The following is a 25,226-nucleotide window of genomic DNA, read 5'->3' on the forward strand; positions in this document are numbered from 1 at the left end:
GCACTCTGTTGAATAGGAGTGGTGAGAGAGGGCATCCCTGTCTTGTGCCAGTTTTCAAAGGGAATGCTTCCAGTTTTTGCCCATTCAGTATGATATTGGCTGTGGGTTTGTCATAGATAGCTCTTATTATTTCGAGATACGTCCCATCAATACCTAATTTATTGAGAGTTTTTAGCATGAAGGGCTGTTGAATTTTGTCAAAGACCTTTTCTGCATCTATTGAGATAATCATGTGGTTTTTGTCTTTGGTTCTGTTTATATGCTGGATTACATTTATTGATTTGCGTATGTTGAACCAGCCTTGCATCCCAGGGATGAAGCCCACTTGATTATGATGTATAAGCTTTTTGATGTGCTGCTGGATTTGGTTTGCCAGTATTTTATTGAGGATTTTTGCATCAATGTTCATCAAGGATATTGGTCTGAAATTCTCTTTTTTGGTTATGTCTCTGCCAGGCTTTGGTATCAGGACGATGCTGGACTCATAAAATGTGTTAGGGAGGATTCCCTCTTTTTCTATCGATTGGAATAGTTTCAGAAGGAATGGTACCAGTTCCTCCTTGTACCTCTGGTAGAATTCGGCTGTGAATACATCAGGTCCTGAACTCTTTTTGGTTGGTAAGCTATTGATTATTGCCACAATTGCAGAACCTGTTATTGGTCTATTCAGAGATTCAACTTCTTCCTGGTTTAGTCTTGGGAGGGTATATTTGTTGAGGAATTTATCCATTTCTTCTAGATTTTCTAGTTTATTTGCATAGAGGTGTTTGTAGTATTCTCTGATGGTAGATTGTATTTCTGTGGGATCGGAGGTGATAACCCCCTTTTCATTTTTTATTGCATCTATTTGATTCTTCTCTCTTTTCTTCTTTATTAGTCTTGCTAGTGGTCTATCAATTTTGTTGATCTTTTCAAAAAACCAGCTCCTGGATTCATTAATTTTTTGAAGGGTTTTTTGTGTCTCTATTTCCTTCAGTTCTGCTCTGATTTTAGTTATTTCTAGCCTTCTGCTAGCTTTTGAATGTGTTTGCTCTTGCTTTTCTAGTTCTTTTAATTGTGATGTTAGGGTGTCATTTTGGATGTTTCCTGCTTTCTCTCGTGGGCATTTAGTGCTATAAATTTCCCTCTACACACTGCTTTGAATGTGTCCCAGAGATTCTGGTATGTTGTGTCTTTGTTCTCGTTGGTTTCAAAGAACATCTTTATTTCTGCCTTCATTTCATTATGTACCCAGTAGTCATTCAGGAGCAGGTTGTTCAGTTTCCATGTAGTTGAGCGGTTTTGAGTGAGTTTCTTAATCCTGAGTTCTAGTTTGATTGCCCTGTGGTCTGAGAGACAGTTTGTTATAATTTCTGTTCTTTTACATTTGCTGAGGAGAGCTTTACTTCCAACTATGTGGTCAATTTTGGAATAGGTGTGGTGTGGTGCTGAAAAAAATGTATATTCTGTTGCTTTGGGGTGGAGAGTTCTGTAGACATCTATTAGTTCCACTTTGTGCAGAGCTGAGTTCAATTCCTGGATATCCTTGTTAACTTTCTGTCTCGATGATCTGTCTAATGTTGACAGTGGGGTGTTAAAATCTCCCATTATTATTGTGTGGGAGTTTAAGTCCCTTTGTAGGTCACTCAGGACTTGCTTTATGAATCTGGGTGCTCCTGTGTTGGGTGCATATATATTTAGGATAGTTAGCTCTTCTTGTTGAATTGATCCCTTTACCATTATGTAATGGCCTTCTTTGTCTCTTTTGATCTTTGTTGGTTTAAAGTCTATTTTATCAGAAACTAGGATTGCAACCCCTGCCTTTTTTTGTTTTCCATTTGCTTGATAGATCTTCCTCCATCCCTTTATTTTGAGCCTATGTGTGTCTCTGCACGTGAGATGGGTTTCCTGAATACAGTACACTGATGGGTCTTGACTCCTTATCCAGTTTGCCAGTCTGTGTCTTTTAATTGGAGCATTTAGCCCATTTACATTTAAAATTAATATTGTTATGTGTGAATGTGATCCTGTCATTATGATGTTAGTTGGTTATTTTGCTTGTTAGTTGATGCAGTTTCTTCCTAGCCTCGATGGTCTTTACAATTTGGCATGTTTTTGCAGGGGCTGGTACCGGTTGCTCCTTTCCATGTTTAGTGCTTCCTTCAGGAGCTCTTTTAGGGCAGGCCTGGTGATGACAAAATCACTCAGCATTTGCTTGTCTGTAAAGGATTTTATTTCTCCTTCACTTATGAAGCTTAGTTTGGCTGGATTTGAAATTCTGGGTTGAAAATTCTTTTCTTTAAGAATGTTGAATATCGGTCCCCACTCTCTTCTGGCTTGTAGAGTTTCTGCCGAGAGATCAGCTGTTAGTCTGATGGGCTTCCCTTTGTGGGTAACCCGACCTTTCTCTCTGGCCACCCTTAACATTTTTTCCTTCATTCCAACTTTGGTGAATCTGACAATTATGTGTCTTGGAGTTGCTCTTCTCGAGGAGTATCTTTGTGGCGTTCTCTGTATTTCCTGAATCTGAATGTTGGCCTGCCTTGCTAGATTGGGGAAGTTCTCCTGGATAATATCTTGCAGAGTGTTTTCCAACTTGGTTCCATTCTCCCGGTCATTTTCAGGTACACCAGTCAGACGTAGGTTTGGTCTTTTCACATAGTCCCAAATTTCTTGGAGGCTTTGTTCATTTCTTTTTATTCTTTTTTCTCTAAACTTCCCTTCTCGCTTCATTTCATTCATTTCATCTTCCATCACTGATACCCTTTCTTTCAGTTGATCACATCGGCTCCCGAGGCTTCTGCAATCTTCACGCAGTTCTTGAAACTTGGCTTTCGGCTCCATCAGCTCCTTTAAGCCTTTCTCTCCATTGGTTATTCTAGTTATCCATTCGTCTAATTTTTTTTCAAAGTTTTTAACTTCTTTGCTATTGTTTTGAATTTCCTCCCATAGCTCGGAGTAGTTTGATCATCTGAAGCCTTCTTCTCTCAACTCGTCAAAGTCATTCTCCATCCAGCTTTGTTCCGTTGCTGGTGAGGAACTGCGTTCCTTTGGAGGAGGACAGGTGCTCTGCTTTTTAGAGTTTCCAGTTTTTCTGCTCTGTTTTTTCCCCATCTTTGTGGTTTTATCTACTTTTGGTCTTTGATGATGGTGATGTACAGATGGGTTTTTGGTGTGGATGTCTTCTGTTTGTTAGTTTTCCTTCTACCAGACAGGACCCGCAGCTGCAGGTCTGTTGGAGTTTGCTAGAGGTCCACTCCAGACCCTGTTTGGCTGAGTGTCAGCAGCGGTGGCTGCAGAACAGTGGATTTTCGTGAGACCACAAATTCAGCTGTCTGATAGTTCCTCTGGAAGTTTTGTCTCAGAGGAGTACCCGGCTGGGTGAGGTGTCAGTCTGTCCCTACTGGGGGGTGCCTCCCAGTTAGGCTGCTTGGGGGTCAGGGACCCACTTTAGGAGGCAGTCTGACCGTTCTCAGATATCCAGCTGCATGCTGGGAGAACCACTACTCTCTTCAAAGCTGTCAGACAGGGACATTTAAGTCTGCAGAGGTTCCTGCTGAACTTTTGTTTGTCTGTGCCCTGCCCCCAGAGGTGGAGCCTACAGAGGCAGACAGGCCTCCTTGAGCTGTGGTGGGCTCCACCCAGTTTGAGCTTCCTGGCTGCTTTGTTTACTTATGCAAGCCTGGGCAATGGCGGGCGCCCCTCCCCCAGCCTCGCTGCCGCCTTGCAGTTTGATCTCAGACTGCTGTGCTAGCAATCAGCGAGATTCCGTGGGCATAGGAGCCTCCGAGCCAGGTGAGGGACACAATCTCCTGGTGTGCCGTTTTCCAGGCCCATTGTAAAAGCGCAGTATTAGGGTGGGACTGACCCGATTTTCCAGGTGCCATCTGTTACTCTTTTCTTTGACTAGGAAAGGGAACTCCCTGACCCCTTGCGCTTCCCGAGTGAGGCAGTGCCTCGCCCTGCTTCGGCTTGCGCACAGTGTGCTGCACCGACTGTCCTGCACCCACTGTTTGGCACTCCCTAGTGAGATGAACCCAGTACCTCAAACGGAAATGCAGAAATCACCCGTCTTCTGTGCTGCTGACGCTGGGAGCTGTAGACTGGAGCTGTTCCTATTCGGCCATCTTGGCTCCACCCATCCTAAAATAGCTTTTTCTAATTCCGTGAAAATGTCAATTGTAGTTTGATGGGAATAGCATTGAATCTATAAATTACTTTGGGTGTTATGGCCATTTTCATGATATTGATTCTTCCTATCCAGAAGGATGGAAAGTTTTTCTATGTGTTTGTGTCTTCTCTTATTTCCTTGAGCAGTGGTTTGTAGTTCTCCTTGAAGAGGTCCTTCCTATCCCTTGTTAGCTGTATTCCTAGATATTTTATTCTCTTTGTAGTGATTGTGAATTGGAGTTCATTCATGATTTGGCTCTCTGCTTGCCTATTGTTGGTGTAAAGGAATGCTTGTGATTTATGCACATTGATTTTGTATCCTGAGACTTTGCTGAAGTTGCTTATCGGTTCAAGAAGTTTTGGGGCTGAAATAATGGGGTATTCTAGACATAATATCATGTCATTGGCAAGCAGAGACAACTTCACTTCCTCTCTTCCTATTTGAATATCGTTTATTTCTTTATCTTGCCTGATTGTCCTGGCCAGAACTTACGATACTATGTTGAATGGGAGTGGTGAGAGAAGGTATCCTTGTCTTGTACTGGTTTTCAAAGGGAACGCTTCCAGCTCTTGCCCATTCAATATGATATTCGCTGTGGCTTTGTCATAAATAGCTCTTATTATTTTGAGATATGTTCCATCAATACCTAGTTTATTGAGAGTTTTTAACATGAAGGGATGTTAAATTTTATCAAAGGCCTTTTCTGCATCTATTAAGATAATCATGTGGTTTTCGTCTTTGGTTCTGTTTATGTGATAGATTATTACATTTATTGATTTGTGTATGTTGAACCAGCCTTGCATCCCAGGGATGAAGCCGACTTGATCTTGGTGGATAAATTTTTTGATGCACTGCTGGATTCTGTTTGACAGTTATCTTATTGAGGATTTTGGAATTGGTGTTCATCAGGGATATTGGCTGAAGCTTTCTTGCTTTGTTGTGTCTCTGCCAGGTTTTGGTATCAGGCTGATGCTTCATAAAATGAATTAGGGAGGAGTCCCTCCTTTTCAATTGTTTGGAATAGTTTCAGAAGTAATGGTGCCAGCTCCTCTTTGTATTTCTGGTATAATTCAGCTGTGAATCCATCTGATCCTGAGCTTTTTATGGTTGGTAGGCTATTAATTACCTCCTCAATTTCAGAACTTGTTATTGGTCTATTCAGGGAGTCAACTTCTTCCTGATTCAGTCTTGGGAGGGTGTATGTGTGCAGGAATTTATTCATTTCTTCTAGATTTTCTAGTTTATTTGCATAGAGGTGTTAATATTCTCTGATGGTAGTTGGTATTTCTTTTTTTTTTTTTTTTGAGACAGAGTCTCATTCTGTAGCCCAGGATGGAGTGCAATAGTATGATCTCTGCTCACTGCAACCTCCTCCTCCCAGGCTCAAGCTATTCTCCTGTCTCAGCCTCTCGAGTAGCTGGGATTACAGACGTGCACCACCATGCCCAGATAATTTTTGTATTTTTAGTACAGACAGGGTTTCCCTATGTTAGCCAGGCTGGTCTCGAACTCCTGACCTCAGGTGATCTGCCCGCCTTGGCCTCCCAAAGTGCTGGGAGTGCAGGCGTGAGCCACCGCACTCAGCCCAGCAATTTGTATTTCTGTGGTGATATCCCCGTTATCATTTGCTATTGTGTCTATTTGATTCCTCTCTCTCAATAGTCTAGCTAGTGGTCTATCTATTTTGTTAATTTTTTAAAAAACCAGCTCCTGGATTCATTGATATTTCGGAAGGTTTTTTTGTGTCCCTATCTCCTTCAATTCTTCTCTTATCTTAGTTATTCCTTGTCTTCTGCTAGCTTTTGGATTAGCTTGCTGATGCTTCTCTAGCTCTCTTCATTGTGATGTTAGGGTGCTGATTTGAGATCTATCTAGATTTCTGATGTGGGCATTTAGTGCTATAAATTTCCCTCTTAACACTGCTTTAGCTGTGTCCCAGAGATTCTGGTACATTGTCTCTTTGTTCTCATTGGTTTCAAAGAACTTCTTGATTTCTGCCTTATTTCATTATTTACCCAGGAATCATTCAGGAGCAGGTTGTTCAATTTCCATGAAATTGTGTGATTTTGAGTGAGTCTCTTAATCCTGAATCCTAATTTGCCTACACTGTGGTCTGAGAGACTGTTTGTTATGATTTCAGTTCTTTTGCATTTGCTGAGGAGTGTTTTACTTCCAATTATGTGTTTTATTTTAAAATAAGTGCCATGTGGCACTGAGAAGAATATATATTCTATTGATTTGGGGTATTGAGTTCTGTAGATGTCAACTAGGTCCACTTGATCCAGAGTTGAGTTTAAGTCCTGAATATCCTCATTAATTTTCTGTCTCAGTGATCTAATACTGACAATGGGGTGTTAAAGTCTCCCACTATTATTGTGTGGGATTCTAAGTCTCTTTGTAGGTCTCTAAGAACTTGTTTTATGAATCTGGCTGCTCTTGTATTGGGTGCATATATATTTAGAATAGTTAGCTCTTCTTGTTGAATTGTTCCCTTTACCATTATATAGTCCCCTTCTTTGTCTTTTTTGATCTTTATTGGTTTCAAATCCGTTTGGTCAGAGACTAAGATTGTGACTCCTGCTTTTTTTGGCTTTCCATTTGCTTGGTAAATTTTCCTCCATCCCTTTATTTTGAGCCTGTGTGTATCTTTGCATGTGAGATGAGTCTCTTGAAGACAGCATACCAATAGATCTTGGGTCTTTATCTAGCTTGCCATTCTGTGTATTTGAATTGGGGCATTTAGCCTATTTACATTTAAGGTTAGTATAGATATGTGTGACTCTGATCCTGTCATCATGATGCTATTTGCTTATTTTGCACACTAGTTGATGCAGTTTCTTTGTAGTGTCATTGGTCTTTATATTTTGGTGTATTTTTGCAGTGGCTGGTACCAGTTTTTCCCTTCCAGTACATATTTAGTGCTTCTTTCAGGAGCTCTTGCAGGGCAGGCCTGGTGGTAATGAAATCCCTCAGCATCTGCTTGTCTGGAAAGGATTTTATTTCTCCTTTGCTTATGAAGCTTAGTTTGGCTGGATATGAAATTCTGGGTTGAAAATTCTTTAAGAATGTTGAATATTGGCCCCCAGTCTCTTAAGTTTTGTAGAGTTTCTGCTGAGAGGTCCACTGTTAGTCTGATCGGCTTCCCTTTGTATGTTACCTGACCTTTCTCTCTGGCTGCCCTTAACAGTTTTTCCTTCATTTCAACCATGGAGAATCTGATGATTATGTGTTTTGGGGTTGATCTCATGGAGTATCTTAATGGTGTTCTCTGTATTTCCTGAATTTGAATGTTGGCCTGTCTCGCTAGATTGAGGAAGTTCTCCTGGATAATATCCTGAAGTGTGTTTTCCAGTTTTCCAGCTTGTTTCCATTCTCCCTGTCTCCTTCTGGTACTCTAATCAATTGTAGGTTTTGTCTTTATATGAAGTCCCACATTTTTTGGAGACTTTGTTCATTCATTTTCATTCTTTTTTCTCTATTGTTGTCTGCATGTCTTATTTCAGTAAGGTGTTCTTCAAACTCCAATATCCTTTCTTCTGCTTGGTCAATTCAACTGTTGATACTTGTATATGCTTCACAAAGTTCTCATGCTGTGTTTTTCAGCTCCATCAGGTCATTTATGTTCCTCTCTAAACTGATTATTCTAGTTAGCAATTGCTCTAAACTTTTATCAGGTTAACCTGCTCCTTTAACTCATCTTAATTTTTTATTACCCATCTTCTGAAGGCTACTTCTGTCAATTCATCCATCTGATCCTCCTTCCAGTTCTGTGCCCTTGATGGAGAAACACTGCATTCATTTGGAGGAGAAGATGCACTCTGACCTTTTGGGTTTTCAGCATTTTTTCATTGATTCTTTCTATCTTCGTGAGTTTGTCAAGTTTCGGTCTTTGAGGCTGCTGACCCTTGGATGGGGTTTTTGTGGGGGCCTTTTTGTTGTTGTTGATGCGTTGTTGTCACTTTCTACTTGTTTGTTTTGCTTTCAATAGTCAGGTCCCTCTTCTGTAGGGCTGCTGCAGTTTGCTGGGGGTTCACTTCAGACACTACTCATCTGATTTGCCCCCATGCCTGAAGATGTTACTTGAGAGGGCTAGACAGCAGCAAAGATGGGTGCCTGCTCCTTCTTCTGGGACTTTTGACCTTGAGGAACACCAACCTGATGCCAGTAGAATCACTCCTGTATAGAATGTCTAACAACCCCTGTTAGAGGGTCTCACCCAGTTGGGTGGCACAGGGAGCCGGACCCATTTAAAGAAGCACTTTGTCCCTTGGTGGAGAGGGTATGTTTTCCTGAAGGGAAACCCACTCATCTGGGCTGCCTGGATTCCTCAGAACTACCAAGATGAGAGGCTAAGTCTGCTGGTTTGCAGAGACTGCAGTCACCCCTCCTCCTATGTTGATGAATTACTGAATGGTTTCCAATTTGGAGCTATTACAAATAAAGCTGCTGTGACCACTCATCAAGTCTTTGAATGGGCATGTGCTCTCCTTTGTCTGGGATAAATTCCTAGGAGTGGAAGGACTGGGTGCTATGGTAGGTGCATATTTATCTGTTTAAGAAATTGCCAAACTGTTTTCCAAAGTGGTTGTACCAAGTTATATTCCCACAAGCAGTATATAAGAGTTCAAGTTATTCTGCACCCTAGCTAACACTTGGTATGGTCAGTCTTTGATTTTAGGCATTCTAATCATTATCTAATAGTGTCTCATTGTGATTTAAATTTTTACTTCTTTAATGACTAATGAGGTTGAACGTCTTTTCATGTACCTATTAGCCATCTGTATACTTTATTTGGTGAAGTATCTGGTGTCTGTTAAAATCTTCTGCCCATTAAAAAAATGGGTTGTTTGTTTTCTCATTGAGTATTAAGAGTTCTTTATATATTCTGGATATAAGGACTTGCATCAGATATGTGATTTGCAAATATTTTATTCAAGTTTGTCTTTTCATTCTCTTAATAGTGTTTTTTTTTAAAAATAGTTTAGTTCTTACTTTTGATGAAGGCCAATTTATCATTCTTTTTCTCTATGGATTCTGCTTTTGGTGTCATGTCTAAGAAATTTTTGCCTAATCCAAGGTCTCAAAGATTCTCTCTTAGGTTTTTTCCAGAAGTTTTGTAATGTACATTTAGGCCTATAATACATTTTAAGTTAGTTTTGGTATATCATGTGAGGTTTGGTTCAAAGTTCATTATTTTGCATATGGATCTCCAATTGTTCCAGCACTATTGATTAAAACGACTGTCCTTTCTCCACTAAATTGCCTCTGTAGATTTGTCAATAATCAATTGTCCATATATGTGTGGCTCTATTTCTGGACTCTCTTGTGTTCTATTAATCTATTTGCTGTTTTGTGCCAATGCCACTATTTTGATAGCTATAACTTTATAATTAATTAATCTTGAAATCAAATGTATTAATTCTCTTACTTGGTTATTCTTTCTAAAATTTGTTTTCATTATTTTAAGTACTCTGCATTTTCAAATGAATGTTAGGATCAATTTATAAGTTTCTACCAAACAGTCTGCTGGGTTTTTAATTTTGATTATATGGAATCTGTAGATAAATTTGGGGAGAATTGATATAATAATATTAAGTCTTCTGACCTATGAACATGGTATATCTACTTTTTTTTTTTTGAGATGGAGCCTTGCTCTGTCACCTAGGCTGGGGTGCGGTGGCACAATCTTGGCTCACTGCCCAAGATCAAATGATTTTCGTGTCTCAGCCTTGCCAGCAGCTGGGATTACAGGCACACACCACCACGCCTGGCTAATTTTTATATTTTCAGTAGAGAAGGGGGTTCGCCATGTTGGCTAAGCTGCCTCGAACTCCTGACCTCAAGTGATCCGCCTGACTCGGCCTCCCAAACTGCTAGGATTATAGACGTGAGCCACCATACTCAGCCATGGTATATCCTTTTTTTTTTTTTTTTTTTTTTTGAGACGGAGTCTCACTCTGTCGCCCAGGCTGGAGTGCAGTGGCACGATCTCGGCTCACTGCAAGCTCCGCCTCCCAGGTTCATGCCATTCTCCTGCCTCAGCCTCCCGAGTAGCTGGGACTACAGGCACCTGCCACCTCGCCTGGCTAATTTTTTGTATTTTTTTTTTTTTTTTTTGAGACGGAGTCTCGCTCTGTCACCCAGGCTGGAGTGCAGTGGCGCAATCTCGGCTCACTGCAAGCTCCGCCTCCCAGGTTCACGCCATTCTCCTGCCTCAGCCTCTCCTAGTAGCTGGGACTACAGGCGCCCACCACCACACCCAGCTAATTTTTTTGTATTTTTAGTAGAGATGGGGTTTCACCATGGTCTCGATCTCCTGACCTCGTGATCTGCCTGCCTCGGCCTCCCAAAGTGCTGGGATTACAAGCGTGAGCCACCGAGCCTGGCCCAATTTTTTGTATTTTTAGTAGAGACAGGGTTTCACCGTGTTAGTCAGGATGGTCTTGATCTCCTGACCTCATGATCCGCCCACCTCGGCCTCCCAAAGTGCTGGGATTACAGGTGTGAGCCACCGCGCCCGGCCTGGTATATCTATCTGTCCATTTATGTAGGCTTTCTTCAATTTTTCTCAGCACAGTTTTGTAGTTTTTAGTGTATTGTTCCTGGATCTTTTGCTAAATTTATCCCTTCATATTACATATTCTTGATCCTATTTTGAAAGGCATTTAAAAATCAATTTCTGATTGTCTATAGCTTACACATAGAAATAAGATTGGTTCTTGAATACTGATTTTATGTCCTGAAACTTTGCTAAATTCAATTATTAGTAGCTTTTTTTTGTTGATTCCATTGGCTTTTCTACATAGATGTATTAATTTCATAATGCTGCTTAACAAATTACCACAAATATAGTGGCTTAAAACAACAAACATGTATTTTCTTACAGTTTTGGAGATCAGAAGCCCAGAGAGTTTTATGGGGCTACTGTGAATTTGTTGGCAGGCTTAATTCTTTCTGGAGGCCCCAGGAGAGAATCCATTCCTGCTCCTCCACTTCTAGGGTTGGCTCTTGGTCCTTTTCTCTATCTTCAAAGCCGGCTTAAAAGCACCTTCTCTCTCATTTCCTGTCTTCCTCTTATAAGGATCTTTGTGATTACATTGGTCTACATGGATAATCCATGATAACTCCCTCATCTCGGGATCCTTAATTTAGTCACATCTGCAAAATCCTTTTTGCCATGTAAGGTAACATTCACACGTGTCAATTCACAGCTTAGGACATGAACTTCTTTGGGGTGCCATTATTTAGCCTATCACAACAGAAAATCTTACTTCCTACATATAAAGATAGTTGCATCTTTCTTTTTCAATCTGAATGCCTTTTATTTCTTTTCCTTGTCTGAATGCAGTAGCCAAACCTTCAGTATAGTGTTGAATAGAAGTGGTGAGAATGAACATCCTTTCTTTGTCCTGATCTTAGGAAAAAAGCATTCAGCCTTTTACCCTTAAGTATGACATTAGCTGTTAGAGACTTTGTGTGGATACCCTTTATCAAGCTAAGGAAGTTCCCTTCATTTTTTTTTCTTACCAGTAATAGATTTTGAATTTTGTCAAATGCTTTTTCTATATCTATTGAGGTGATCATGTTTTTTCCCTTGTTTGTTAATATGATGAATTACAATGATTGCTTTTCAAATGTTAAACTAACCTTGAATTTCCAAGATAAGCCCCACTTGGTCATGGTGTATTATTTTGGATTTGATTTGCTAAAATTTTGTTAAGAATGTCTGTATCTATGTTAATGAGTGATGTTAGACTGCAGTTTGTTTTTCTTTCCTTGCTTTTAATGTCTTTGGTTTTGGTATCAGAATAATGCTGATCTCATAGAACGACTAGGAAGTATTCTCTCCTCTTCAATTTTCTGGAACAGTTTGTATAGAATTGGTTTTCTTTCTTTCTTCAAGATTTGGCAGAATTCATGAGGGAAGCCACCTGTGTCTGGCTGCTTTCTTTCAGCTTTCGTATGTCTAACAGTCTTCAGTTTGCCTTTGTTTTTATTTTTATTTTTTGAGACAGAGTCTCGCTTTGTTGCCCAGGCTGGAGTTCAATGGCACAATCTCACTGCAACCTCTGGCTCCCAGGTTCAAGCGATTATCCTGCCCCAGCCTCCTGAGTAGCTGGGATTACAGGTGCACACCACCACATCTGGCTAATTTTTGTATTTTTAGTAGAGATGGGGTTTCACCATGTTGGCCAGGCTGGTCTTGAACTCCTGACCTCATGATCCGCCTGCCTCAGCCTCCCAAAGTGCTGGGATTACAGGCATGAGCCACCATGCCCAGCTTGCCTTTGTTTCTAAAAGAGAGTTTAAGTGGACTTAGAATCCTAGGTTGACAGTTTATTTTGTGGTTTTTTGTGTTTTGTTTTGTTTTGTTTAAGACAGAGTCTCACTCTGTTGCCCAGGCTGGAGTGCAGAGGTGTGATCTTAGCTCACTGATGCCTCGACCTCCTGGGCTCAGGTGATCCTCCCACCTGTCTCCCGAGTAGCTAGGACTACAGGTGTGCACCACCATGCCTGGTTAATTTTTGTATTTTTTGTAGAGATGGGGTTTCGCCATGTTGCCCAGGCTGGTCTTGAACTCCTGAGCTGAAGCAATGTGCCTGCCTTGGCCTCCCAAAGTGCTGGGATTACAGGCATGAGCCACTGTGACAGGCTGACATTTTTTTTTCCCTTCAATACATTAAAGATGTTGCTCCACTCTCTTCTTGCATTGTTTTTGATGAGAAATATGCTGTCATCCTTATCTTTGTTACTGTGTATGTGGCATATCTGTTTTCTCCTTTATTTTTAAAACTGGTTTTGAGCAATTTGAATAATACGATGTACTTGGTGTTATTATAATATTTTCTTCATGTTTCTTGTGCTTGAGCATATTTATTTATTGGGCATATTGAATCTGAGAGTTTGTAATTTTTTTCAAAATTTAGAAAAAACTTGGCCATTATCTCTTCAATCCCCCTCACACATACTTTTTGTAGATCTGAACTATATGTACATGTTGAGCATCCCTAATCCCCAAATCTGAAATTTGGAATGCTCTAAACTCTGAAACTTCTTGAGTAGTGATCTGACACTCAAAGAAAATGCTTACTGTAGCATTTTGGATTTCAGATTTAAGATGCTCAACTGGTATGCATTGTGCAAATATTCAAGAATCTGAAAAAGTCTAAAATCAGAAACACTTCTGGTCCCAAGCATTCTGTATAATAGGCTGCTTGAAGTTGTCCCACAGATCACTGATGCTCTTCTCATTTTTTTTCAGAATCTTTTTCCTCTGTTGTTTCATTTTGGATAGTTTCTATTGCTATTTCTCTTGCAGTGGCTAAACTATGGTCATACCATTAATGTATATTTCATTTCATATATTGTACTTTTCAATCTTAAAAGTTCGACTTAGGTATTTATTACATATTCTGTATCTCTGTTTAACTTTTTGAACATATAGAATAACAACTGTTTTACCGTCCTTGTCATCTAATTCTAAGAACACCTTCGTCAGTTCTGAATCCATTTCAGTTGATTACTTTTTCTCCTCATTGTGAGTCATATTTTTCTGCCTGTTTGCAAGTCTCACAATCCTTCAGTGACTGCTAGAATTTTACTTTATATTCCCATAAATATTCTCGAGCATTGCTCTTGGACACAGTTAAATTACTTGGAAGCAGTTTGATCCTTTTGGCTCTTGCTTTTTGATGGGGGGGCCAAAGCTTCATTTATGCTAGGTCTAGTTATTCCCCATTCCTAAGGCTAGGCCCTTGTTAGTACCCTACCCAATGCTCTGTGAATTGGGAGTTTTTTTTTTTTAATATTATTAATGAAGACTATACTTTAAAATATAAGCTTTGAGAATTACAGACGGCCTGATAATTGTCTGCAGATACCAGAGACCATTTTATGGTGGGCCAGAGCGGGACACAAAAGAACAACAGCAGACATGGCAGAGGATAGATGATGAAAGAAAAGAATCTGAATCTGAGTGGGACAAAACCCACATCCTTTAGCCATCCCAAAGAAAGGCTCTCCAGTTCCTTAGTGATAAAGTACTAAAAGCTGTTATCAGAATCACACTACATATTGTTTGTTGTTTGACACATACATATTTGAGTTTAAGTCAGGCAACTTAACCCAGTTAATCACAAGTCTATGTTTATATAACTTAATAATATTACTTTTTACTTATAAAGCTTCAAATGAAAAGAACTGCTTCCTGTTTCATTATTGATAGATGTCTGAACTGAACAACTATCAAATGAGAATTGTTGTCCAAATTCTGATGCCAAGGGAGTGGATGGGGCCTGAATATGGGTTGCTCCTAACTGAGAACACTGCACATTATTATCATGCAGGCAGCCTCTTTTACTTACAACAACCACTTCTGCTAAATTTATAAAATATTTATGTATTTAAAACAAACTTTTTTTTCCATGTAAAATAGTTAAAATAGTTTCCTTTTATCTTTTCATGAGTCTTTTTTCTTACTACATAGCCTGGAATTTCAGAGGGGTCAAGTGAAGCTGAGGCAGAGGGAGAATGTGTGTGCAAATGAGGATGTCTGTTCACTTGGGGTCCAAAAGTGATAGTTACCACTCTTATTTGCATATTTTCAATGACTTCACGAATGAGAATGAGTAGAAATAAAAGAATCATGCCTCTTCCTCTTCCTCTTCCTCTAGCTCCTCATCAACTTCTGCTTCAGTCTGGTAGTCTTCTGTTTCTTCCTCATAATCTTCCCCAGTTAACTCCCATGCAGTATATTGAAATGGTTCTGGAGAAAAAGAGAATCATTGGGGAAAATATTTTTAGCAAAAAAGGTTATTAGCATATTACTATAGTCAAAGGTTAGGAAAATTAATTATTATTATTAGTCTCTTAGATTAAATATGTATGCAAATAGGCCTTTATAAGTTCCTTATGTGACAACTGGCCAGTATGGCCAGAGGTGTTTGGGCCGCGCAGCTGTTCTGTTGGTCAGGACCTGCACAGTGATAGTTCCTAAGTATTTTATACATCAGCCTTGGATATATTGAACATTTACTTCATAAACCATCAACGAAGGCTTTCAAGTTTCAAAATGCTTCTAATACTATCACCTGCTCTTGATAATAAATGTTATGATTAAAGCCCTTACTTTCCATAGTCTCAACTGCTTTTTGAAGTAATTCCTGTGGAGTTCTGTCAGCAATCTCCAAGTTTAAAATTTTAATGTAAGCTTCACTAATTGTTGCTTCTAGCTGTTTCCAGAGGATGATGAAAGAACCAATCTTCTCTTTAAATGGCTCCATTTCAGGAACATCAGGATAAGAGTCTTCTGGAAACTCAGGTAGTACAACTTTGGAGTAAAAGACAAAGGAAAGAAAAAAGGGGCCTTAAATATCCTATCTTTAGCCATATTGCCAAAATAGCTTATACTTTGTAATATTTTTTAAACAGTTGAAAAAAATAATATTCTAAGCAACAATATACATTCATAAATTCATAATTTAATTATGATTTATTCTTATATTTGCTGCAGATGTATATTTACCTGTTACTAAAACTCAAGCTTTTGGATAATTAACATGATTTTCTTAAGGAAACTTTAACTGTTAATAAAAAAATGTATAAAACAAATTTGTGTGAAAACCAGTGTTATAATCTGGTTTGATACACTTTTAATGGAGTAAGCCAAATATTTATGTATGTCAATTAGCATATAACATAGAAAGAAATAAGTATGAAGCACCTACTATGCCTAAAATTAGAGACCCTTTGTAAGAAAATATGAAAAGTACTTTTATGCACAAACTACTTTCATTTTACAGTCTAACCTGTTTCAGATAATTTTTCAGTTTCCAGGCCCTCTTTGGATCCTTTTGGGGTTTCTGTTTCCACTATAGTTTCCTCAATAGGCTCAGATACTTAAGAAAGAAATCTAATAGTTAGTGTTTAAATTTTAAAACATTATTCCTTTGTGAAAGTTTTGGCACAAAGAACATTTCAAAATATAGCTTAAATTGTACATGAAATATCTAATAGAAAGCACAGTTCTTGTTAGGGAAAGAATGGCATAAGGATACATAATAAAAAAGGCAGAAAATAAAGAATATTCTGAAACACATAAAAGGAGATGGACTAGAATAATAATTGACACATGGCACATACAATTCTGGCTGATAATTTGTTAAATATTAATCAAACTTCTTTTAATTTGGCAGTAGACTAACAATGCCTGATATTTCTTTTAATTTCTTATTAAAATACCCATGAAGCCAGGCATAGTGACTCATTCCCGTAATCCTAGCCTTTGGGAGGCAGAGGTGGGACAATCACTTAAGGCCGGGAGTTCAAGACCAGCCTAGGCAACACAGCAAGACCACATCCCTACAAAAAATAAAAATTAGCCAGGCATGGTGGCTCACACCTGTGGTCCTAGCTACATGGGAGGCTGAGGTGGGAAGATCACTAGATCCCAGGAGTTCAAGTTACAGGGAGCTATGATCGTGCCACTGCACACCAGTCGGGGTGACAGAGCAAGACGCCATCTCTTTAAAAAAATTTTTTTCAAGAAGATACACCAAAAAAGACCACAAAGTGGCAATGAGAGATGATGATATTGCAAAGTCCCAGCTGTAGGTGTAGGCATGGACAGATTTAAGAGAATCTCAACTAATTTCACTGTTGAAGGTATAGATTGAAAACTGTTTTCCTGAAGGATGTAAGACACGCTGCACATACAGATCCAGCAGAGGTGGTTTCAGGGAAGGCAGGACTAATTATCTGTCTTTTCATCCTAGTCTGCTCCTAGTTCTGAAACACAAGTTTTGCATAGACAAAAATACATATATCTATATGCATATATACATATGTATATACACACACACATTCTGTAACACTGTGGAAACTGTCTTCTGAGTTAGCTAAAATAATACTTGGGTCCTCTTTCAACAGGATCTATAATGTTTAATATTCAATAGAGCAGGAAGTAGAAGGGGACAAGCCTGGGGATGGCCTGGTGGTGGCATGTTTAACTGTAGGTTGCTCAATTAAGAAAATCATTATAAACCATGGAAGAGAAAAGAACACCAAGAATATACAGATAATTCTACAATGTCTTAGCTTCTCTGGCTTAATCAAAGACTGCAATAGTTGGGGGTGAAGACCTAGCCTCAGTCGAGAAGAGCCATACAAGATGAATACTTACTAAATATTACAACTTGAACCAGGTTGATTTGCATTAACCTATATCAGATATAACAGGTCTATATCTGAGAATGCCAGGCAAGAAGTCTAAGTGAAAAGTACATGTGTGTGGGGGTCAGGGTAGGGGGACAGAGTTCTTATAAATACTCCACCTACCCTTCCTGTTGGTAAATGCAAGAGTTTGATATATTCTGCTTCATCCAAGGATAAGTCCACAAAAACAACAAAAACAAAATCGATGAAGGAAAAGAGAGTATTGATCCAAAGATTCAGATGAAAATTTTACTTCTGAAGACAATTTCTTATATAAAGCAGAGTAAATTTTACAAGATGTATGCTTGGAGTACTAAAAAACACAAGAGAACAACTGAGTCTATGAAATAAAAATCATGAGGCATAAAGATAGATCAACCTAAAATAAAGGCAGAAATACAAGAAAGGTAACTGAAACAAGAAAACAATGCAAGGAGATCTAAAATGCAATAGTAGAGTTAACATATGCATTGGGAATGTTCTTACTTACAAGTGGGAGCTAAGCTGTGGGTATGCAAAGGCATACAGAGTGGTATAATGGACACTGGAGACTCAGAAGGGAGCAGGGTAAGAGGGGAGTGAGGGATGAAAAACCACCTATAGGGATTAAGAAACTCACTTAAAACTGCTCAACTACATGGAAACTGAACAACCTGCTCCTGAATGACTACTGGGTACATAACGAAATGAAGGCAGAAATAAAGATGTTCTTTCAAACCAATGAGAACAAGGACACAACATACCAGAATTTCTGGGACACATTTAAAGCAATGTGTAGAGGGAAATTTATAACACTAAATGCCCACAAGAGAAAGCAGGTGAGATCTAAAATTGACACCTTAACATCACAATTAAAAGAAGTAGAGAAGCAAGAGCAAACACATTCAAAAGCTAGCAGAAGGCAAGAAATAACTAAGATCAGAGCAGAACTGAAGGAGACAGAGACAAAAAGCCGTTCAAAAAACCAATGAATCCAGGAGCTGGTTTTTTGAAAAGATCAACAAAATTGATAGACCGCTAGCAAGACTAATAAAGAAGAAAAGAGAGAAGAATCAAATAGATGCAATAAAAAATGACGAAGGGGATATGACTACTGATCCCACAGAAATACAAACTACCATCAGAGAATACTATAAACACGTCTACGCAAATAAACTAGAAAATCTAGAAGAAATGGATAAATTCCTAGACACATACACCCTCCCAAGACTAAACCAGGAAGAAGCTGAATCCCTGAATAGACCAATAACAGGTTCTAAAATTGAGGCAATAATTAGTAGCCTACCAACCAAAAAAAGTCCAGGACCAGACAGATTCACAGCTGAATTCTACCAGAGATACAAAGAGGAGCTGGTACCATTCCTTCTGAAGTTATTCCAAACAATAGAAAAAGGGAATCCTCTGAGTTCATGTCCTTTGTAGGGACATGGATGAAGCTGGAAACCATCATTCTCAGCAAAATATCGCAAGGACAAAAAAACAAACACCGCATGTCTTCACTCATAGGTGGGAATTGAACAATGAGAACACTTGGACACAGGAAGGGGAACATCACACACCAGAGCCTGTTGTGGGGTGCGGGGAGAGGGGAGGGATAGCATTAGGAGATATACCTAATGCAAATGACGAGTTAATGGGTGCAGCACACCAACATGGCACATGTATACATATGTAACAAACCTGCACATTGTGCACATGTACCCTAGAACTTAAAGTATAATTAAAAAAAAAAAAGAAAAAGGGAATCCTCCCTAATTTATTTTATGAGGCCAACATCATCCTGATACCAAAGACTGGCAGAGACACAACAAAAAAAGAGAATTTTAGACCAATATCCCTGATGAACATCGATGCAAAAATCCTCAATAAAATACTGGCAAGCCGAATCCAGCAGCACATCAAAAAGCTTATCCACCACGATCAAGTTGGCTTCATCCCTGGGATGCAAGGCTGGCTCAACATATGCAAATCAATAAATGTAATCCATCATATAAACAGAACCAAAGACAAAAACCACATGGTTATCTCAATAGATGCAGAAAAGGCCTTGAAGAAAATTCAACAGTGCTTCATGCTAAAAACTCTCAGTAAACTAGGTATTGATGCGACGTATCTAAAAATAGTAAGAGCTATTTATGACAAACCCACAGCCAATATCATGCTGAATGGGCAAAAACTGGAAGCATTCCCTTTGAAAACTGGCACAAGACAGGGATGCCCTCTCTCACCACTCCTATTCAACATAGTGTTGGAAGTTCTGGCCAGGGCAATCAAGCAAGAGAAAGAAATAAAGGATATTCAACTAGGAAAAGAAGAAGTCAAATTGTCCCTGTTTGCAAATGACATGATTGTATATTTAGAAAACCCCATCATCTCAGCCCAAAATCTCCTTAAACTGATAAGCAACTTCAGCACAGTCTAAGGATACAAAATCAATGTATAAAAATCACAAGCATTCTTATACACCAATAGCAGACAAACAGAGAACCAAATCATGAGTGAACTCCCATTCACAATTGCTTCAAAGAGAATAAAATACCTAGGAATCCAACTTACAAGGGATGTGAAGGACCTCTTCAAGGAGAACTACAAACCACTGCTCAACGAAATAAAAGAGGACACAAATAAATGGAAGAAGATTCCATGCTCATGGATAGGAAGTATTAATATTGTGAAAATGGCCATACTGCCCAAAGTAATTTTTAGATTCAATGCCATCCCCATCAAGCTACCAAGGACTTTCTTCACAGAATTGGAAAAACTACTTTATAGTTCATATGGAACCAAAAAAGAGCCCGCCCACATTACCAAGACAATCCTAAGCAAAAAGAACAAAGTGGGAGGCATCAAGCTACCTGACTTCAAACTATACTACAAGGCTACAGTAACCAAAACAGCATGGTACTGGTACCAAAACAGATATATAGACCAAAGGAACAAAACAGAGCCCCCGGAAATAATACCACACATCTACAACCATCTGATCTTTGACAAACCTGACAAAAACAAGAAATGGGGAAAGGATTCCCTATTTAACAAATGGTGCTGGGAAAACTGGCTAGCCATATGTAGAAAGCTGAAACTGGATCCATTCCTTACATCTTATACAAAAATTAATTTAAGATGGATTAAAGACTTAAATGTTAGACCTAAAACCATAAAAACTCTAGAAGAAAACCTAGGCAATACCATTCAGGACATAGACATGGGCAAGGACTTCATGACTAAAATACCAAAAGCAATGGCAACAAAAGCCAAAATAGACAAATGGGATCTAATTAAACTAAGGAGCTTCTGCACAGCAAAAGAAACTAGCAACAGAGTGAATAGGCAACCTACAGAATGGGAGAAAATTTTTGCAATCTACCCATCTGACAAAAGGCTAATATCCAGAATCCACAAAGAACTTAAATTTACAAGAAAAAATCAAACAACTACATCAAAAAGTGGGCAAAGGATATGAACAGACACTTCTCAAAAGAAGACATTTATGCAGCCAACAGACACATGAAAAAATGCTCATCATCACTGGCCATCAGAGAAATGCAAATCAAAACCACAATGAGATACTATGTCACACCAGTTAGAATGGCAATCATTAAAAAGTCAGGAAACAATGTGCTGGAGAGGATGTGGAGAAATAGGAATGCTTTTACACTGTTGGTGGGACTGTAAACTAGTTCAACCATTGTGGAAGACAGTGTGGCGATTCCTCAAGGATCTAGAACTAGAAATACCGTTTGACCCAGCCATCCCATTACTGGGCATATACCCAAAGGTTTATAAATCATGCTGCTGTAAAGACACATGCACATGTATGTTTATTGTGGCACTATTCACGATAGCAAAGACTTGGAACCAACCCAAATGTCCATCAATGATAGACTGGATTAAGAAAATGTGGCACATATACACCATGGGATACTATGCAGCCATTAAAAAGGATGAGCTCATGTGCTTTGTAGGGACATGAATGAAGCTGGAAACCATCATTCTGAGCAAACTGTCACAAGGAGAGGAAACCAAACACCGCATGTTCTCACTCATAGGTGGGAATTGAACAATGAGAACACTTGGACACAGGGTGGGGAGCATCACACACTGGGGCCTGTCGTGGGGTGGGGGGAGGGGGGAGGGATAGTATTAGGAGATATACCTAATGTAAATGACGAGTTAACGGGTGCAGCACACCAACATGGCACATGTATACATATGTAACAAACCTGCACGTTGTGCACATGTATCCTCTTTAGAACTTAAAGTATAATAATAATAAAAAAAAGAAAAGCCATCTATAGGATACAACGTGCACTACTTGAGTGATAGGTATGCTAAAACCCCAGACTTCACCACTATGTGTGATTCATCCATGTAACCAAAACCCACTTGTACCTCTAAAACTATTGAAATAAAAAAATTTTTAAATGCATTAGGAGAGAGGCATAAGGTGGAGAAGGTAAACCAGTGACATGGAGGATAACAAGTCTCTGAAGAATCCAGAGAAAAAGTACAAAGAGATGAGAACTATCAGGAAAAAGAAGATTAACGTGGTTGAGAAACAATAGTTATCTGACCAAAAATAATAAACGATCCTGAAAAAGGAATCTGAAACAAAATAACTGAAGAAAGGCATTTTGAGCTAGACAAAGATTGTGATATGAAGACAAAAAGAGCTCAGTGAATTCCAGGGTAAATCATTCACATATCAGCAAAGTTTTAACAAATAATGGTATTGAAAAGCATCCTTTGAGCATCCCTGCAGGAAAAGAACGAAAAGAACAGAAATGAGGCAATGTCTTGACTTTTCCATGTGTAGAGGACAATGAAGGAAGGTCAACATGAGGAATTCTGAAAAGAAACGGTTATGACAATGATTTAATAGCCCCTAAGTTGTTTTATATGTGTGAAAGCAATAGATTTGCATAGAAATTACAAAATATGCCATGCTGGATCCTTAAAAAGTTGCTCAAAGATGTAGACCAGATGACTAAGAGATGAATCAAAATTAAAATATCAAGAATAGGGTCATGTGGAATTTGGGAGAAATCCAAATGGAATTATCATGATCCTAATACCACACAGCTACAGAAATCCACAGCCTGTTCTAGTGGACTGGACAAAACTGGCCACACTCATGAGCATTCAACAATGTGGAGAAGTTATGCCTCTTTCCAAAATGCTATCTGAAGGAAGTTTATAAACAAATAATTTCCATATAAATAGTTATTATTTATTGAAAATAACTCTCTTGTAGGACTTTAAAAATGTCAGAGGGAACCTTTCTCTCAAGCTGAAATCTAATTGGATCACAGTCAGACAGAAACAAAACAAAGAAAACACCATTCTTAAAAAAGCTAAAAGGAAATACATTAGAATATTAAGTATCACTGCCTTTTGTTGTCAGATCAATGACGATTTCCCCCATCTTTCTATTTGTATAATTTCTGTATTGTCTATATATTTTTATCAAACCTGGATGGATGTATGATTTTGAAACACACTTCAACATCAACTATATCAGAACTATGATCACTGTCTTTAATATACATTTTTCAAATTTCTATTCAATATATTAATTTTGACCTGCAGATACAGTGTACAGCTAAATCATTCTAGAGTTTTTATTTTCAGGATCAGATTTTTCTCAGGTATGCTACTGTGCTTTTTCCATGATATAAGGAATAATTAACAAAACTTTTTTTTCAGGCAGAATTTTTTTCCTATAGCAGTAGTTCTCAACTGTTAGTATGTATAAGAATCACTGGGGTGTTCATTCAAATGTAGATTCCTAAATTCCATCCTAGACTTACTGAACCAGAGCCTGCATAGAGCTCAGAGGCTTACTTTAAAATAAGAACCATAGGTGATTCTGATACAGCTGATCTACCACCTATACTATGAAAAAATAATTCTCTTTTATGTGAAACTCTAAAGTCTCAGTTAAGCATTTAAGAATTTGAGCAGATGATTCCTTATTTCTTGGGTGAAATCATGAATGTGTGCCTAGGCATTCCTGCAACCTGCATCTATGGAAAGGCAGTATGGTAGATACTGTTGGTTGGCTCCCTCAACCCCCCTCTCATCTTCTATTCCATTGGCTTCTACCATCTAGGCAAGGAAGCCAAGTCCAAATTAAATTCCCAGATTCCCTGCAAGTAGGGGTAGACAATGATACAATATTTTGCTCAATGAAATGTAGGTGAAAGTCTCTGGGAACTATCTATTTCTTGAATTAGAAATAAAAAGTAAAAGCTTGCAAGAGGAGACATTGTGTATGGATGCAGCAGCCACCTTTGGATTGTGAGGATGGAGTCAGATACTGGAGAGAAGTACAGGAGGAAAGAAGATGCTTGGGGCTTCGATGTCTTTTTAAGCAAACAAACCAGCCTGGGGCTCTTAGATATGCATAATACTGAATATATTTGTCAGAATGCATACCACTCAATATACTTGTCAGAATGAAACACATGCACATATGAGCTGTGAAATATGAATTGTGTAATTTTCATTAATTTCCTTTAGTCTTCCTTCTTTTATAAGCTCACAGCAGTTCCAAGCCCTTAACTGCTCCAGACTAGCATCCAGTTACAGGTATCTGAAGACCTTTTAGTTTGTAGGATGAGTTTCAGATTCAATACTAACTCTGCTTGAAAGCATTTGCAAGCCTCATTCTCACCACAGGTGGGTACCCTATGTTCCTGCTTTAAGCCCACTCTCTAGTCCTTGGAGTGGTTTTCATTGCCCATAGACTCCTTCTTGCCCTGCCCCATCCACCAAATGAGACCTCTGAGGTAGGGCTTAAAGAGTTAATGCTCTTATATTTACATTTAAAATGCTCTTATATTTGCATTTAAAAATGGCATTGCACACCATAAAGATGAACTGTAAAATTCATGTTAATAATTTAAAAATTTAATTTAATTTTTCTTTACTTAGAGCAACAAAAATGTAGCATGACAAATTGAGAGAGAGACAATGGAAGAAAGGAAAAAGCATTATATTTTACTACCTTTAATGACACTTTTTTCCTGCTTTTTCAACAACATGCCCTACAAATTACATAGCCAGCTGTGCTCCTGTGTGCCAGTGCTGGGGCAGAGCAGACTCTGCTTTCCTACCACACTTGAAATTGTGGGATTTGGACTCAATGGCTGCTCTCTGGGGGCTCATCTCTCCATTCTCAGCCAGCTTCCATTTTACCAACATGTATATATACACATGCCCAAACAGACACATTAATGCACATGAGTAGAATTAAGAACTTGCCATCAGAGAAATGCAAATCAAAACCACAGTGAGATACCATCTCACACCAGTTAGAATGGCCATCATTAAAAAGTCAGGAAACAACAGGTGCTGGAGAGGATGTGGAGAAATAGGCACACTTTTACACTGTTGGTGGGACTGTCAACTAGTTCAACCATTGTGGAAGTCAATGTGGCGATTCCTCAGGGATCTAGAACTAGAAATACCATTTGACCCAGCCATCCCATTACTGGGTATATACCCAAAGGACTATAAATCATGCTCCTATAAAGACACATGCACACTTATGTTTATTGCAGCACTATTCACAATAGCAAAGAGTTGGAACCAACCCAAATGTCCAACAACGATAGACTGGATTAAGAAAATGTGGCACATATACACCATGGAATACTATGCAGCCATAAAAAATGATGAGTTCATGTCCTTTGTAGGGACATGGATGAAACTGGAAAACATCATTCTCAGTAAACTATCGCAAGGACAAAAAACCAAACACCGCATGTTCTCACTCATAGGTGGGAATTGAACAATGAGAACTCATGGACACAGGAAGGGGAACATCACACTCCGTGGCCTGTTGTGGGGTGGCGGGAGG

The 25,226-nt window shown here is 38.9% G+C and overlaps 1 protein-coding gene across 1 annotated transcript in view; it reads right to left on the reverse strand.

The window, feature by feature from the left end:
- The window catches only part of AK9 (adenylate kinase 9), a 216,128-nt gene that overhangs the window by 77,339 nt on the left and 113,563 nt on the right, over positions 1-25,226 (reverse strand). The window contains exons 22-24 of the mRNA XM_003255556.3: positions 15,958-16,047; positions 15,279-15,479; positions 14,800-14,915 (exon numbers count right to left, since the gene is read on the reverse strand). Coding sequence (XP_003255604.1) covers positions 14,800-14,915; positions 15,279-15,479; positions 15,958-16,047 — 407 coding nt within the window. The remainder of the gene's footprint in view (positions 1-14,799; positions 14,916-15,278; positions 15,480-15,957; positions 16,048-25,226) is intronic.

The sequence above is a fragment of the Nomascus leucogenys genome, chromosome 3 (assembly GCF_006542625.1).
Source record: "Nomascus leucogenys isolate Asia chromosome 3, Asia_NLE_v1, whole genome shotgun sequence".
In the NCBI taxonomy this organism is placed as follows: Eukaryota; Metazoa; Chordata; class Mammalia; order Primates; family Hylobatidae; genus Nomascus; species Nomascus leucogenys.